Source organism: Phoenix dactylifera, chromosome 18 (assembly GCF_051530095.1).
Source record: "Phoenix dactylifera cultivar Ajwa chromosome 18, Ajwa_hap1_PhDact_Kaust_v1.1, whole genome shotgun sequence".
Taxonomy (NCBI): Eukaryota; Viridiplantae; Streptophyta; class Magnoliopsida; order Arecales; family Arecaceae; genus Phoenix; species Phoenix dactylifera.
This window is the reverse complement of record NC_143207.1, coordinates 14306227-14324521: the sequence shown is the minus strand read 5'-3', so window position 1 is coordinate 14324521 and position 18295 is coordinate 14306227. Positions and strand designations below refer to the sequence as shown.

Genomic DNA, 18295 nt, shown 5'->3' with positions numbered 1-18295 from the left:
TAACACCACACTCAGAGCCGGCTCAACTCTTACGCGACTCAGGCGGTCGCCTAGGACCATGATCTAAAGAAGGCCCACCGTATGAAAGATTTTAAAGACAAAACAGAAAGAAAAAAAGGTTCCTTTAGAAAAAAAAGCCTCTTGTTCACCTTTGACCCCCAAATGTATTAAGCCATTCTTGAACATACTAGAGAAGGGTGGAAGAGAGGGGACAAGCGAACTGATAGAAGGGTTAAGTTGGCATCAAAAGCTTGGATCGGGTCTAGTGTTGGGCTCAGACTTCAGATCAGTCGTAAACAGGCGTAGTTATGTAAATCCGGCTCGAAATTTAATTGGACTTGATTTCTAGGCCCAACCCTACTTTCGAAGGCTGGACCTGGATCATGATCCTGTTGTGAAGCCGATTCGGCCCGGCAAGCCTCAGACCTGTTTAGATTCATTTTGGCCCTAGCTCCAAGCAAATTATACCCTCCACTGCATATACCATATGGCCATGCACCATATTAATAGTCTCATCTCCTTCTTATAGACCGCCCTTGTCTCCATGGACAAATTATATCAAATACCATATACACCACATCACCTGTGCATCGTAGAAACAACCCTAATTTCGTGATGACTTGAGAGCTCGACAATTCAAGATGAGCTATATGCAGCCTATAGAAATGAAAAATCTGATTGATATGGTGCACGGATGATACGGTGGACTTTCGCATAGGGTGTAACTTCTTATCTTGATGATTGGTCTACAAGAGTGAGATGATATGATTGGCTTGGTGCACGCCATGCTGGTGCGCGATGCAGGATATAATTTTTGCTGGGCTTCAAAGTTGTCTCATTCCTTCCTTCCCAACGAAGCAAAAGCGATAGAGAACGCAAGGAGAAACCAGTGCAAAGGAATTAAATAACTATAAGCGCAAGACTCCGAAAAGAATACCCAGGCTTTGAGCCACAAATTCTGTGGGCTCCAGCCAGCTGATGATGAAGGGAAACACCGAGTCGAAATCGAAGTCAAATAAATCGGTGTCTTCCTGCTTTCCTTCCATCCTCGAATCCTCATATCCGGACATCCGCATAAAAGTTCAAGAGTCTGCCAACCGATTTCGACATTTCGAGCTTGGACGGCAGATATTTCTCCTTCGCATAGATAATATATGCGGAAACTGATGAACAACCACTTCCGCACCGCTTGCAACACTCCGTATGCGACGTGTCGACCGTCTGACCCACCACAGCGCCATTAAAGGCAACGCCCTTCCCTGGTTTCTAGGTGGAGAAATAAAGAGAAGACAAGGAAGGGGGGAAAAAGAAAAGAAAACTCCGATCTCATTTCCAGGTTAGGGTTTTGGTCGCAGGGCGATCGAGAGCTAGGGTTAGGGTTCCGTCGTAATCGCCGGAGATGGCTTTGGAGTGGGTGGTGCTGGGGTACGCGGCGGGGGCGGAGGCGATCATGCTGCTGTTCCTGACCCTCCCGGGGCTGGATGCGCTCCGGCGGGGGATGGTGGCGGTGGTGCGGAGTGCGCTGAAGCCGCTGCTCTCGTTGGTTCCCTTCTGTCTCTTCCTCCTGATGGATATCTACTGGAAGTACGAGACCCGGCCGACTTGCGATCAGGAGCACGCCTGCACACCTGCCGAGCACCTCCGCCACCAGAAGTCCATCATGAAGAGCCAGCGCAACGCCCTCCTCATCGCCGCCGCGCTCCTCCTCTACTGGTTTCTCTTCTCCGTCACCAACCTCATCGTCCGCCTCGATCAGCTCAACCAGCGTGTCGAGAAGCTCAAGAGGCAGGATTGATCGATTGCCAGGCGCGCAGATCCCTCCTGCTGAGGAGCATAGAGGTAGAACGAACATAAGTCCTGATTTCTTGCAGGCTTGGCTTTCCTTCCCTTTCTTGATTTCTGTTACTGTTTTAGATTTCGATTTCTAGGGGGAAAAAACTTCTCGTTGCTTTTGATGTTATGATGTGTACGGATATTTTTGATTTGTATACTCTGTCGCCGTTGATGTGCATCTTCTAATGAATGAAACCTTGAATTTGGAATTTAGGGTTTGCGGTTATTTTATTTTGTCAGATCCGTTCAATTCATATTTGATTTGTTTATTTAGTAGGCTCTCAAGGCAATGCATGCCCTGGAAGGGAATTTTGATAGAACATGAGAGAAAGAGGGGAACATAATTCCTCTCTGTTGCAATCAGTTAGATCTGCTGTCAACGAAATCGCAGAATCCTCTATCCTTTTGAATTTGTTTTGATTGCATGCGGTGTTGTTGCTGATGCTCTTACCCGAAGGAAAGCAAAAAATTGACGCTTTCTATTGCTATTTTGGAAGATATTCTTCCTCCGTTGAAGAAAATCTCATTAAAGTGCCCCAGGAATGGAAAATCTAGAGAAATGATGCTGTTGTCTTGGTGGGTTGATTCCTGGATGTTTACCCAGATTAAGATTGCAAAATATGAGTAGTAATTTGAAACATGATTTGTTTAGCATTAATTTCTGCTTTTGGTTGTCATGTTTAGTTTGTTGAACACATCTTAGTAACTACATCTCCTATCTGCCCAGTTAACTCTAACATTAAAAAGTGCCATCTCACTGTGTCCATTTTTCAATTCTTTTTGTGATCTTGTTCTTATCATCTTTTTTTTTTTATTCCTTTTATTTCTTTGTCTCCTACTTCTTCTTTCTTCTTGCTGGTATTTATGCAAGCAAGTTTTTCCTCCTCTCAACCATAACCTTCTTATACTTCTCCTTTTTCTTCTTCTCCTTCCCTTGCATTTCTGGCTTAGAGGTTTCCTTCTTTTTGAGTTCTATTCTTGTGGTCCAATTCTTATTTTTTTTAACCTGCAACTAGATCTCAAACTTTTTACTCTCTCTTATTTGGATTGCGTACCATAATATTCTTTCCTTTGAATAAACGCCATGTCATCCTACAATTGTAAGCACGCCCTAGCATCTGTGATCTTTTAATCACATAAATAATATATTCATAATGGAAGTGTGGAAAACAATATTTAAGGCACTTGTTAGGTTGTGGTAAGATGCCTACATAATCTTGCTTATTTCTTATGATCAAATATAGTTGTAGCACAAGATTCTGGTAGATTTGCTCAGCCGACTGTTGCATGTATTTTCATCCCTGGTTTGACTTATGGCCTTTATGGACCACCTAAGTTTAGCACCATGCTTTGAAGTGGAATCCAATTCATGCTTTCAGGAGGTTTTAATGAAAATTGTTGAACTTGCTGTCCATCATTCTACTTGGTTCTATTATCCTTTACAAATTATTCATGTCTAAGCGTGTAATTCTGGAATCTGTATACATCTATTGTGCTGTTATTTGTTTGATATAGAATTGCTAGTTAAAAAAAAAACTATGTCTAAGTTATTTATCATAAGATGCGTTTTCTGTATTGCATTATTAACATCTCGTTTTTTTGGGCTCTAAGTGACGATGTCTTGTAAAGTTACCATGATGGAATTAGGATTCTTGAGGTTAGACCGAAAAATGGGGCATGGTATCATGAGCTGATCTGATTTTACTTGGAAAACTTGAATTTCTAGGAATGATATATAAGTCATGTAAAAAGCATGCATTGAAACAGTTTGTCACAATTTCTTTAACTCTCAGTAAAATTGTTTATCAGTTTTGGATGGGATTTGTGAACTCTCTTTTTTATTTCTCCAAGTATTTGTGCCTTTCAAAGCCCATAGTTACAGCTACACTCTCTTTACATTATTAACAGCTCCCAATTGTGATGTGATAATTAACTTTGACAGAGATCTGGTGTTTTATTATTTTTGGAGAGAAACTACATTTCAGTGTCACTTACAGATGCAATGTTTCAGCACCTAGTGATCTAAGAATTTCTTGCAGATCAGTTTATTTGTTTCTTATACTTTTGTTCTCTCCCCCATCCAGTCGTATTGTTGGATAGAGCTTAATCCAGTGAAAGTAATTTATTTGGAAATTTTAGCGGAAACCTAATGGTCTTGTTGAGGCCCATCAAAGTTGCATTTTGTGTACATTTTCTTGGAAAATCATTTGCGGAATGCTTAGTCTGATCAATTGCTGTCTTATTCTGTTTTAGAATCAGACCAGTTAATCTCATCAAGCAGAAGTGCATACTCTGAAAAAACTATCTTTTGACTATTGGCAGCTATTTTATCTGCAAATGTATCATCTTTTTATCAAATCTGAAGTAGTCTTGTTGGAAAGATCCTCTCTTCTCAGTTGGCATGGAATTCTCACTTATTTTTGTTTAGCAACCCTTTTCTGGAGCTTCAGATTATGATTCTAGGACAGAATGTGGATCTTCTGACTGAGCTAAAATTTGTGATTTTGCATCATGTGCACTATCTTCTGACGTTTATATAAGCGTCGGTAGAGGCTTTAAAAAGCATTGGAAAAAACAATTTTTTTTTAGTAATTCATCTATTCCCAATCTCCCACCTCCTTGGGATATAGTGATGATGGATTCCAACTCCATTCAATGGTGAGTGATCCCCATCTCATGGCTCATGCCATCCAATTGCTATGAATCTCTACAGGATTTCACAAGGGACTTCCTCTCCAACAGTGAGTGATATCATGTGGCATTGCAATTTCGTACCTTATCTTATAGCTTTTTGACTTCTGTCCTACTGTAACTACTTGCGTCCCATAAACTAAATAAATATATCCTACATAATTCCATTTTTCTTCGTCGGATGGAATTGTCGCTTGCATTTGTCTTTTTGAGCTAGTCCTCCCCAGAGCTTTAGGTATGACTCCAGGGTCGAAGGCAGATGTGTCGGAAATCCAAATTTTGGTAATTTTAAATAATAACAGTCTCTTGAAGTTTCACGAAAACTTTCAAATTTCGTAATTGTCCCCCTTCCTTTCCTAGTTACAATTTCACACTGTTGCAATGTTTCAATTGCTTACTTTCGCGATGAAAAGCCTCACTGAAATTAAAATTACAGATGTGGAGCTCCATTATTTTTCTAGTTAAATAGAAAGCAAAAGGTGTTCTAGGAATAAAAGCCACCAAAAAGCAATTGAGGTTTTTTCCATGGTAATTGTGCTATTATGTAATTACCCATATTTCCTTATAAATTTAGAACACCTGAAACTTATCCTTTAGGCTGGCATTCTTCTAGTTTTTATGACCTTAATAGATTTATGATCAAATTCCCTTGTGATCATCCATTGTTGTATTGCTCTCCTGGTAGTTATGATGTAATGGTAAAAAGGCTTGCATGGACAGCTGCAATGGCGTAGGTTCAAATCTTATGGCAGCCACTTTCTGATTCCTTGGTCTGCCCCTATTTAAGATTCTGGATTGCCGACTGGGTAATGGCCCTTTAGATATTTATAGCTCAGTGTTTTGATTTATCATGGTCTTCCTGTAGTGTTCAAAATTTTCAAGTTTCTTGTCAGTTCGGGGATTCTCTCAAATCCTTGCTTTCGAACATGTTTTCTTAGAGGTGCTTCTTTTGCCTTTGGAATACTTTGCTTCTTCACCAGTCTTTATCACGGGACTATCTATTCGTACATTACATCAGGTTGCACGTTTATTGTCCTGATCTTCCAGTTATTTCTTTGAAGCATGCTAGCTATTCTTCTAATCACCATTAAATCTTTGATGCCTGTGTCTTTCTATCCTTTCACTAATATCTTAAACTACCATCTCTCTATATTTGTGATGGTTTCTCAGAGGGTAAGCTTGCAATATTTATCGTGGTACTTTTACCAATTGGAGCCGTTTGCAAGTGGGATCTGGTTCTTGTGTAAGGATTATCCAAATTCTCTGCCTTGTGTGTTGTTTGTAGAATTTGTTGCTTCTTGTTTTAACAAGGTACAATTTAGAATATGTTTCTACAGTGCTGATTATCTAATCCTCCCTATCTGATCAGGATAGTTAATAGAGCACCTCTGAGGTATTAAGATCTGGAAACTAGTTTAATAGAAAATTATAGATGGAACGAAATGATTTATTTTTACTAGTTTTCTGTATATTGTTTCGCATCGTTTATTATTTCTGCAAGGACATGGTTGTGTTCTAATATGGAATTGGTGGGTGTGGGTGAGGTGAAATCTACATTTTGACTATCAGATATGACTGAGAGATGACTTCGAGATGTGCCTGGCATCAAATATTTTGTATCAAATATTGAGGAGATAGTTGCTAAAATTTTCAGAGTTACATGGGCTGGAGGAAATGGAATTATGTTGTGGCTTGTTATGACATGTTAATGAAGCCAAAAATTTGTTACAGCAGGAGTATTCGGTAACTAAATTTGCACACAGGCACATAAGACTAATTAAGGAGGAGTGAAGACTAATTAAGGAGGAGTGAATGTTAACTTATGTCCAGTAAAATTAAGATTAGACATCAGGGCAACTAAATTTTTGGACCGGGGTGATCATATTGAAGAAAATGTTGATTCATAAACCAATTTATACTGAAGTTACAGGACCTATAAACCAATTCATAAGCATGTCAATGTAGTTAGAATTTAGGTTTTCTTTTCATCCATATCCTTCTAAATATTGGAATTTGTTTTCAAAATTGTTTTTACATGTACGCTCTCATAAACACCTGTTTTGTATGTATGCCTTTTTTTTTTTGTGCATATGTTTTTATATCATCTAACGTCGTTAAAAAATTAGCCGTTTAAAATTGATATGACAAAAATACCCTTAACAAGTAAATATGCAAAAAGAAATATTTCTAAGGGTATGGATGTAAATAGCAATTTTGGAGAGTATTCATGCGATTTCATATATTTAAAAGGGTATAAATGCAAAAAAAAAATCTTAAATTTTTACATAATCTTAAATATTGGAATTTGCATAAATATCCTTCACAATTAATATTTACATGTATGCCCTTACAAAATATTATTTTTTTATGAATATCTTGAACATAGCGATTTAGCTGATGTGATGTGCCAAAATCATATTTATTTAAACTAAAAATTAATTAAAATTAATTTTTTTTTTTTTACTCCTAAAGCGGGTAATAGTTTAATGGGTCTTGCTAGAAATTGATATATCTATCTCCTTTGAAATTTTTTTCGATCTCTCTTTCACTCTTCTGTCCGAAATTAATCCTATTCATTCGACTCCCTTCACCATAGGCAATTCTTCTTCTTCTATTTCGTTCGTCGAAGTTCTTGCCACCGATATCTGAGTCTCTCTCATTGCCGTTGAAGTTCTCCTTTTGTTGTATCCCTTTTTTACATGAAGATGGTTAGATCTTGCCTTTAGCTTTACAAATTATTTAAATAAAAATATTGTTAGAGATTTGCAACATATATTTTTTAGTATATAATATTTGCAATATTTATTTTTTATGGCTAGACAATTTCTCGCGTGCAAGTTGGTAACTGATTTAATATTGCTGTGACAAGATGGGCTCCATACACTAGATCTTTTTTTTCTTCCAAAAAATCGAAGCTCCAAAGAAAAGTGGGTTAAGATACACAATGTAAAGGGTAGCCTTCTACCATATGGCTGCAAAGGTTGTTAATAAGTTTGAAGGGGTCCTTCAATAATTTTGCTTGAGGATAATTGATGTTGTTTTTCTACCCATGAGCACAATAGTAGCAAGAAAGCTTGGTCATTGCAATCTATCGTATGCTTTTAAGATATTTTATTTTTTTTTTATATTCTAATATATACCATCATATATGCATCTATTAATAATAAATATTATAAGTTATGTTTTAATGAAATAAGATATAGCGGCTGTTATAAATGCAGAAGAATAAAGTAGAATAATTCCATGATTAGTAAAAGAACTTCCATAGCTCTTTTTATTATCTAAATTATTGAATCAATTTTTTACTTGAGCAAGCAAGCACTAGACTAAAATTCTAGTATTGAAACAGGTTGAAATAGATAAAAATAAAATTAATTTTTTTTTACGTGTAAACCCTCCTAAATATATGAAATTATATGAAGTTTCTTGCAAAGTTGCTATTTGTATGTATATTTTTATAAATGTTTCTTTTTACATGTCTACTTATTAATGGTATTTTAGTTATATTTAATTTTAAATCGCTAACTTTTTAACGATGTTAGATGGTATAGGCATATATGCAAAAAAAAAGAAAAAAGAAAGATATACATGCAAATCAAGTTTTTTGTAAGGGTGTACATATAAATATCAATTTTGAGAAGGTATTAATGCAAATTTTAATATTTAGGAAGATGTGTCTTAAAAAAAACTCTTAGAATTTTTGTTGTTTGATGTCATGCTTGTTCTATAATGAGAGAATTGAAGGAAGTGGCCATAATTAGTTAAATAGTCATTGAAACAAAGAGCCATCATGAGTATGAGTTTTTTTGGGAGAAAAAAAATATCTCCACCATTTGTTAGAAATGGCAAACATTTGTAGATGTTTCTTAGTAACATTCAGTTAATCGACATTGTGTTGTTGTTTTAGGTAATCTGCTTGGAGATTCCGTTTGTAAATGCTGGATTAAATAAGGCCCTGTTGGATGCTCCTAAGGCAGGCGCTTTGTTGTCAAACTTTTATTTTTATAAACAGTCGATAGGGCATTTCTCAAGGAAAAAAAGGGCTATGGTTGAGTTATAACAATCTTAAGACTTTCCTTTAAAAAAAGGGTTATCCCCTTGGGGATTTTGGGTTCACAGATCCACATGGATCATACATCATAAATTTTGCAGCACTTTTGTAATCAAGTAGATTATTCTTTTTATCCAAAATTTTTGCACAAATTATCAATCTATATCCACTGGTCTTGGATATTTATAATCTTTACGAAACCAAAGTAACATATGAATACGCGGTAAATAGCATTTTTGAAACTCTATCATGTCCAAAGCTGAAAACATAAAGAGTATGCAATGTATCAGATATGTATTTTTGTCGCTAAATAAAAAATGAAGAATATAGATATTAGGAGGATTTTGTTGCATGTATACCTTTCTAAATATACAAAATTGCATGAATACTCTCGTAAAGTTGTTATTTGTATATATATACCTTCATAATACACTTATGCTTGTATATTCTTCTTTATATATATATATATATACCCATATTATCTAACGCCGTTAAAAAATAAATGGTTTAAATTTGAAGTGACTGAAATATTCTCACGGGTAGACACACACAAAAAAACTTTATAAGGATACACACATAAATAGCAACTTTGTAAGGATATTCATGTAATTTAGCATATTTAGGAGGGTATACACTTAAACAAATCCAATAAAAATGATCAAAATCTAGTAAATATAATCTAGTTGTTTTTAATAAAAAAATTAAAATTATCATGTCGCATGATCTCATATTAATATTAACTCCTATAGAATAAATTATATTGTTTGTACGAAATTCTCGCTCCAACAAACGAACCACAACAACTTAACATTTACAAATTACTAAAAAATATTTTACTCATCTATGCATCTATAATTAATTTAAATTCACTCTAAGTACTATTTTTACTCAAAGCTTCGCTACGTCAAGTCTTCCAACAATATGCTTTAATCTTATGAAAATAATGAAGAATATATGGATGTTAGAAATTCAATAATGATAATTATATCAAAATCAAATAGAGAATAACATTACTAAAATGATCATCTTATATTCCAACATGATTGAGTTAAGATCTTAAATGAAAAAAATTAACTTAATCTTTTTTCGCTTGTCGATCCAGCTAAATCATAAAAGACTCGGCAAGTCTCATCGAGTTTTGATTTTTTTTAATAGATTTTTTGAATGTATATGCTTTTAAATATAAAAAATTATATGAATACTCTCGTAAAGTTGCTATTTGCGTATATACTCTTATAAATTTTTTTGCATGTTCACCCATAAGGGTATTAAAGTTATTTTAATTTTAAGCCATTTAATTTTTAATGGCATTACATGGTACGAGGGTAAATATATATAAAAAAGAAAAGAATATCTTCATAAAATTATTATTTGCATATATGTCCTCATAAAATACTTATTTTGCATGTATATTATTAAAAAAAGATCAACACTTGCTTGGATGTATTCTCTCTTGCCCTTTAAGGGCGAAGTTGAGAGTTCGATTTTGGGTAATGCTCCAGTCTCTAGATTCCATCACAGGACACCTTGCATAGATCCATGTCCCTTAATTATCTCCAATCAATTTTGAGAATTAATTAGCTTCTCCACTGAAACTCTTGACTTATAGGCCCAATAGTGAGAGGTTTTTCTAGGGTCCTTTATTTTCTCTTTGATGCCAAAGGAAGGAACGATCACCCATTTAACTAGTCTTAGCTATTCTATTAACTAGGATGTTTCATCCTACTTAGTCCCTAACTACTTAGATCCTATACTTTGCTTGCTATGCACATCTTTGATTGCTTGCTAAACAAGTGTTCTTTATTCCCTCTCAGTTAGTAGTTAATAACCATAAAAGATCTCATGACATCACCAACCAATCAAAAGAGTTTTCCTCTTGCCAAGGGTCAGACAAGTGTTTGGTCATCTGGAACATATTTGTCTCATTCCTGAAGCCTCTGAAGCAAAACCAAGAAATGTTCAATATTAACAGCAAAACTGCCGATTCCAGTAACCCCTCCCCCGGAGCCAAATGTCAAAGAATCCATAGTCCAATTCAAGCTAGATTGAATACCTCCCACAGAAACGCCCAAGTCTAAAATTACTCAAACCAGTATTTCCAAGAGGAAAAAAGAAAATCTGAAACCTCTTAATGAGATTTTTGTGAAGTATAAAAAGTTAAATGAGATGGATATTGTATATCTTTTTTCTTTTTGGTAAAAATGAATTTTATTCATACTAATTTATAGGAATCAAAAAGAATGTTCAACATAGTTGTCCAAAAAGTAATTCCAATATGATTCGCCACATATGTCAGCATCTCGATCAGCAATGCTATTAGCTTCTCGACATTGTATGTCATTAAAGCTATTAAATAGTTATTAGATCAATGATCACATCATCTTATCCATGGATTCTCTTCCAAATGGGTTTCCATGGATGCACACAAGTTTTAGTTTGTGCATACGTACTCATTTCACTTGCCTAACATTTGCTTTGACCCGGGCTTCAAACTCAATAATCAGATGAGGCATAGGATAGACTTTGATTACTGATTAAAGTTTATGGCTTTTGCTTAAACAAAAGATGGTTGAGCCACACTATTCCTTTCCCCGACGGTTCAAAAGTAGCCGTCTCCAACTGATCAAAGTATAAAGATATTTCCTACCCACCTTCCCTTCCTACCTGGTCCTCACATGCAAACCATGCCCCTCTCCCCCCTCCACTCTTATTTAGCATAGATAAAAGAGACCCAAAGAAGATTGAGGTAAGGTGGCCTTGGCATAAGAGTATTCCTCTGCTATTCTCTTAGTTCTTGGAATGGAAAACATGGAGCAGAACATGAGAGGTGAAAAGGAGAGCTTGAGGAAGGAATATCATGTTCCAGTCCACAGCCAAGTGAGAAGGATCAAGCAAGAGGATGAGAAGATGAAGGACCAGCTGCAGCCTATGGTTCTCGAGATGAGACCCGTCTTTCGGGACCTCACAAGGCAGCTCTCAAGGTCACCTTTGGGAAGAGCAGGTCAAGCTTTCATTTGAACATTTGAAAGCTTTCATGGGAGAAGATTAGTAGAGGAAGAAGCTTCCTTCTTGATCTTCCTTGGAGTTTCCTTTCCTCCTCTAAATTTGTAATGAGTTATACTAGTGTCTTCCCATGACTGCGTAGGTTACAGAGAAAAGTATGATGACTTCAGAGATGGCATCTCATGGGAGTGCATGTCTTTCATGATCTTTTTCTAGGTTTTTTTTTTTCTTTATTTGTTTATGTTTGGTTTCCTTCTAGACGATGTGAATATGTGTTATCTTGGTTTTCTTGCTTTCAATTGGATTTTTTATTTTTTGTAAAATTTCAGTTGCATCCTTTGATAAGTTTTGATGTTTTTATTTCTGAACAGAAAAGGAGAAATTCTGAACTCCGATTCAAGAGTAATCTTTTTTCAGGGGGCGGAAAATAATCTATAGAGAGTTAACAATCCTCGTATCATATTGGTGTCTATGGAGCTGTAACAATATTTCTTTATTTATACAAATATAGTTTACCTTATCTCTTTTCTGAGAGCATACTAATAGGACTTGCTAAATTATCCTGCAACTTTTCCAGTTCCCTTGTTTTTAAAAAGGAAAAAAAAATATCCCTGTTTCCTTCCAGTTCTCAAAATATAATAATCCTATCTGATAAAAGTTGGTTAGGCATGCTAGAAGAAGAATCTAAGAACAAACCATACAAAATCGAACCTCCTACTGCATACTTTAAGAATAAACTGCAAAAGGAAAGAAATAGAACGGAAAAGAAGTGGCACACCTCCATCAAATCATCTCTGGGGATGTTGATTTCCTCTGGATAGAAAAGAACAAAATTTGGTTTGCTGACTCTAGCTTTTGTTAACTGTCATCCGACACTTTCCAAAGTATTTCTGGAGCTTCAACATCTCAAAACTCTATTTCAGGTCAGGCAGTGATATGCAACTCAAACCCAAAATATAAATGTTGTCATAGACTTGGGCAGTAAAGCCAATGGGAGAATAGCAACATGCTGGAAGTTGCTGGATGGAACGATATAATTGTCCAAGTTAACATGTGAAGCAACAAAATACAGAAAAAGCTCTTTCCATGGAAGCTTGCTAACAAAGAAGAGAGTGATAATCCACCAAGGCAATTCATAAGTTGGGAGAGTTTAGATTACAGCCATTGACAGTAAAAACATACTAACTTGGGGTAGTGGATTTGTCCTTCAATAGCATCTGAACTCTCTGAGTAAGCTTTTGCATCACATCTATGATCATCAACTTCTTTTGCATCCTGAATTGGACGGACAGTCCTGTTGAACTGGAAACATTCCCTTTCAAAATGGATTCAACCTCCATTATCTTTGTGGGGAAGTGCTCCAGTGTAATGACAGAGAGGGAAATAACAGTTGAAGACACTCCTAAAGGAGCTTCCTCTGACAATGGCATTAGAGTGTTCGAATCATGCCACAGTACTGTTTCCTTGTCAGTCGAAAGAAGTCCTTGTAAGGCAGCTAAGCGGCCATCTTCCAATCCAGGACCCCCCAAGCTTACCTGAAAAGAAATTAAAAGGACATCACACAAAGAAAATCTTCAAAAACCAAATGATGCATGTTGATTTTGCGATAGCAACATTATGGTTGTTTAAAAAAAAGATGCTCAATACTATAAACACCCTGCAAACAGGCACGAGGCTGCAGGTGTGCAGACAATAAAGGCCACTTTCTGATTGCACATTCAAGATACTATAAGCCTGGATAATTCTGAATTAGAGCACAAAAGCGAGCTTGTAGTTAGGAGGCAAAAAGAACTACCATGTCAATTCCATTGCACTATAGAATAATGCAGCATATTCTGTTGTACTAAACTACTATATGAGCTCTCAAGCTTTCCGTTGGTTCGTAACAAATATGTCCTTGGGTTTCAATATTTTTCACTAACAAAGAAACTGTTTCAATATTTATTACTAATAAAGACACTGTCTCATATCAACAGTTATATTCATAGCCTGATTTGTTGAAATTATCATTAATTCCTCAAGAACAGAAAATAATGATACGATAAGTTGCCCTCCGATCTGCAGGGTTTGCTCAAACCATCAAGGTACGGGTGATGAGATGAATAAATGAGAGCTCAATCAATGAGAATCGAGTTTTCTGAGAGTATTCCATGTTTATAGGACTGACAGTTCTTTATTTTAAAAAAAGAGACTGAAATCCTTCATTTATATAGACAGAACTCTTGCTAGTCAAGCCAATTGATCAATTTGTCAGTTTAGTTAAATTGTCTGATGTAAGCTGGAGCATGGATTTGCAATGAGGATCTCATAATAATAAGAAACAAATTCTGCAGTTTATGAGTTGTTGATGCCGATATTTGTGCAATTACAGTACTTGATATTTGAGACATGCGAACGTCACTGGAAAGCTAATCTCAAGCCAACTCAGTATTTCTAGTTTTGAATTCTCACACTTCAGTCATTATGAATTCAGGTATCAAGTCAAAAACTGAGCATGGGATTAAATAAGGAGTTTGGAGTGTTTTTATGTTTTATTTGAGGATACAAGGTATATAACATGTAATGGTTAGAGTATTGCTACCACAACCAGTTAATGGGACAGAAAATGTAACAGCCAATGAAGCCTAACCTTTTCCATCATCATGACATCAGCAGGACTCAGAAAAGAAAGTAACAATACTTCAAATTTAGAGAACCAACACGAGACATATAGAGTCCAACACATCCCATGTTGTCAAAATGAGTGCTACCACCCACTATAGCTTGGGATGGGATTTTAAAGGTTTTTATGCTTGTTCTCCATCATTTTAAGGTGGGAACTAGCGTCGGGAGAAGCCACAATTACTTTGGATGCAATTTCCACAGGAGTGAAGCAAGGATCATCGATTTTTTGGGCTAGAGAATCATTCCAGCTTGACAGATCTCCATCTGAACTTTTTTCCATTTTTTTTGAAAAAATTAAGGATCATATAGTGTTTAACTGAAAAAATAATGTGGAGGTTTTAATGTAGGTGGATCTAATGGCTTTAATGACCAGATTCATGCCTTAGAATGAAGCCAAGATCAAAATCAAGGAAAGGTAGAAATTGCAAGTTATGTTCCAATGTGTTTTTAGATTTGATGAATTGTAAATCATTTCAATTGTTAATGTTCATTCAATGATTTGCAAGAAAAACAAACTAGCATGGTTCATCAAATTGAAAACATAACATCCATCAATTCAACAAATTTTATGTGTTCCAGGAAAATGGTTTCCTAGAATTCATCAAATTAAAAACATAATATTCATTAATATTAAATTATTTCCAATAACCTAATTGCACTTCAATAGTTAACTTCAGCACATATATGTTTTCAATACAATTTTAGTTGCAAGTTATTTAATGTTATTTAATAAGTTAGCAACAAAAACACTAATCAGGACACATCAAAAACCATGAGTAGCACTTAAAGTCATGCCGATACCATATTTCTTGCAAAGAAAAATTATTAAGAAAATAAACCATAAGAAAAATGAAAAATGGAAGCCAAAATCAGCAGTATCAGAGGTGCATCGATCATATCAAAGTGTACTGATTGATAAACTTTGCTAGCAAGTGATATGATGCACACCATGCTATACCCATCCTTGGTCAAGACATGGTCGATACCTGGTATTTTGAAAGTTGGAATCTGGGAAAGTAAATTCCATCCCAGAAACAATGTAAAGTCAAAATCTTTATGAGGTGGAGAATATTCAAATAACTTGCACATATTTGGTCCGTTTATATCTTTTCTTGGGCAATTCGAGCATTTGGCTGAAAGCTGTGGCTGCACATATCTATGAGTGGAAGCAGCATAGGTATATCAGTGTTTTTGTCATCAGGAAAGATCTCACCATGCAAACAGAAGGCACTAGAAGAAACTGTTGACATTGCCCGACCAAGGGAAGATGCATTTACAACTTGACCTCCAAAAGGATGATCCTTCAAAGTCACATCATCAAGTATAAGCTTAATTTCTTTTTCAAACTCAAGAAGAAAGAAACATTCCTATTCACCTGAAATGGCTCCAAGATCTGCCTTTGAGTTTTGTACAAAATCAACTCCTTACTAAAGCTCAGTACAGCCTAATTTGCAAGGCAGAATGTCACACACTAAACTAAGCCAGAGATATTTGACAGCATCAGCCCAAGAAACATCAAATGCAATAAAACTTTCCCACAAGTTCGTACAAATAAATATGGCCTACTTCTAATTAATAATGAAGTAGCCATATGAGAGCTTTGGAAACAGATTGTGGCACTCTTTTGCTGTCAACTCTGAGAAACAGGCAATTTCCTATGGTGGATGAATGATGCAGCATGAGGAATGTTCATGTCTAATCGTGCAGAAACTGTTGTTTTCAGGTCATATAGTGGTCCGAAGAACTATCATGAAGAAGGGCTGGAAAGAAGCCTGTATGGGCTGTTTGGGCTTCCCTATATTCACGGGATTCAAAGTTGGTTCTAGCTTGGACAAAGCTTAAAGGCGAGACTAAAGCAGAATTCGTGCATCTATTTATTTTGAGCCAGCTCACATCTGAATGTAGCTTACGAGCTTTTTTGCAAGCCAAACCTAAAGTTGGAGCCTGGGTTTGGCTCATTAGTAAATAAATGAGCTTGAGTGAGCCCATCATCAAGCTGAGTTGAAGTCGTTCATCAATAATTTGGTTCAAATTGCAGGCCTAGGCTGGAGAAGTACCATATTGATGGAAGGCCTAGCCTGGGTGATTTGTTGTTAAGAAAGCCAAGCCTATAGATATTCGGGTATCTTGGCAAACTAGTGTTTTTTTCAATTAAGGTCCTCATGAAAACTGAAACAATCCTATCTTTCGCTAGAATTACAGATAGATGAGTTTCATCCTTAGATCTTGGCTAGGCAAGGCTCAAAGGATCAGTTTTGGATCCATTTCATTACAGAACAATTGGCAATAATCAATTGGCTGACAAAGTAATCAGTTGTGAAAAAATTCAGTTGGTTTCAAACAATTTTAGCAAAAAAATTTTAGTTTTAACTTTGGCATTTTAGTTTTAGAGGAAAATTAAACTTTTTTCCAGAAATAAAGTAACCCCTTATCGGAAACTCCTAGTTCTGTGTTCTATTACCCAATCTCTCCTTACAATCCAACATGTTTTCTCCAAAAAAAAAGAAAAAGAAAACATTCAAACAAGATTTTAAACCATGTGAGTGGAAAATCAAGCAATATAGCTCCCATTTAATGTAGTCAAAGTTGAAGATCAAATATTGCATGGCAAATATAAGCGACTTGGGAAAAAAAGTAACAATGCATATCATGACACTCAATGGAAATTGCTGAACAGTTATCCATGAGAACATACCTCGATAGATTGTCAAGTAAATTGGCCATTGGTTGCTGAATTTGGGAAAGATAACTCCGAATATAGTAAAATGACCTTGATCAAAAAAAAAAAAAAGACCCTAATCAAATGCCTTTCTCCCCTGGCTAAAACAGAAGCAATCAAACCTAGTATCATAGCAATCTATAAGAAAAGGTCACACTTCTTCCAGTGCAGGGAAAACACATGAAAGAACTTCAAACCAAACTGTTTTTCCAACGAAAAACATAAAACATTAAACAAAGAAATTGTTATTCTTCGTAAATATCATCACATGTTTTACCATTTCTTGCTCCATTATCAAACTTGAAGGAAATTCTTAACTTTATCTGCAGAATGTTTTCTTCTTTTTCTTTTCCCCTCATTGTTTGAATGAATTCCGCAAAATACTTTGACAAGAAACCAAACCAAAACGCAAAGAAGATAATATATGGGATGGAAAGCCAATTACCGGGACGTCTCAGAACGGAATCAGAGCCCTTGCCACCGCCATCGGACTCGGGGTCTCGGCAGAAACGAAGGTGCGCGTGGCTCGGAAGGACGACGAGCTCCGACCGCCCGGGGATCTCGTCGGTGCCGACGACGCCGAGCCCGTGGGAGTAGTGGTCCGCTATCTTGAGCTTGGGGTGGATGAGGCCGCCACCGGACGAGGTCCGGCGGGTGGGGGACGAGGCGCGCCACTGTCTCCGCCGGCGCGGGGCACGTCAGCGGGCTGCGGTGCCGCGAAGTTGGCGGTCGCGGTTAGCATCCCGGAGGCCGCCATTTCTGGAAGATGGAGGGAGTGGGTTAGTAGGAAGATGGAAGAAAATAATGCCGTAACTCTGCTACAGATGAACCCGATATTTAGGAGAAAAAAAAAATCTATAGTATTACAATGGCATACCTTAGATCTAGATATTGACCACTCAATTACTTTTGAAATTTCTCCACCTTCCATTTGAAGATGTTTAATCTCCATTTTTCAGATCCTCACCTCGTAACGAAGGCCTGAGCCTGAAGTGAATTAGGATAGTAGTTTATCTTGGCCAAGTTTGGGGTTGATAATTTTTATAATAGGACCACTCATTAAAGATGGGAATTTTTAAGCTGCAGTTGGTAAATTTAGGGGGGGAGTAGAGAGGTAGCAATTCCGTGATGAGATTATGATAACTGATAATATTAATAGTTAAAGTGGCCGGCTCCTAATACTATATCTTCCATCTCATATTATACGGCTCTTTGCCCTATTTTTTAATAAACAATAAAAATTAAAATTAAAAAAATAATTTACATGCAACTATCCAATTTTTTTTTTTTTTTTGTTTTGCTAATACGGGTGGATCATACCTGTCGGGTACGGA

At 36.3% G+C, this 18295-nt stretch overlaps 3 protein-coding genes across 3 annotated transcripts; 2 read left to right on the top strand and 1 right to left on the bottom strand.

The window, feature by feature from the left end:
• Positions 1–1228: 1228 nt before the first annotated feature.
• Positions 1229–2046, top strand: LOC103717341 (uncharacterized). The gene has a single exon (XM_008805678.6). It carries the CDS (start codon positions 1400–1402, stop codon positions 1793–1795), a length of 396 nt encoding a protein of 131 aa, XP_008803900.1. The 5' UTR covers positions 1229–1399; the 3' UTR covers positions 1796–2046.
• Positions 2047–2198: 152 nt separating this feature from the next.
• LOC148699517 (uncharacterized) lies at positions 2199–14918 on the top strand. Its single transcript, XM_088714392.2, has one exon. The coding sequence runs from the start codon at positions 11375–11377 to the stop codon at positions 11591–11593; it is 219 nt and encodes a 72-aa protein (XP_088570518.1). The 5' UTR covers positions 2199–11374; the 3' UTR covers positions 11594–14918.
• Positions 12760–17913, bottom strand: LOC103717342 (uncharacterized). The gene is made up of 2 exons (XM_088714167.2): positions 17839–17913; positions 12760–13113 (listed from the first exon to the last, which is right to left on the bottom strand). The coding sequence occupies exons 1-2, from the start codon at positions 17911–17913 to the stop codon at positions 12760–12762; spliced, it is 429 nt and encodes a 142-aa protein (XP_088570293.2).
• Positions 17914–18295: the final 382 nt, after the last annotated feature.

Bases quoted from the DNA above. Each gene is read 5' to 3' on its own strand.
- LOC103717341 (XM_008805678.6), top strand. From the start codon at position 1,400: ATGGCTTTGGAGTGGGTGGTGCTGGGGTACGCGGCGGGGGCGGAGGCG.
- LOC148699517 (XM_088714392.2), top strand. From the start codon at position 11,375: ATGGAAAACATGGAGCAGAACATGAGAGGTGAAAAGGAGAGCTTGAGG.
- LOC103717342 (XM_088714167.2), bottom strand. From the start codon at position 17,913: ATGGAGATTAAACATCTTCAAATGGAAGGTGGAGAAATTTCAAAAGTA. The intron at 13,114-17,838 runs GTATGCCATTGT...ATTTCTTTTCAG, and splicing joins GGTCAATATCTAGATCTAAG to GTAAGCTTGGGGGGTCCTGG.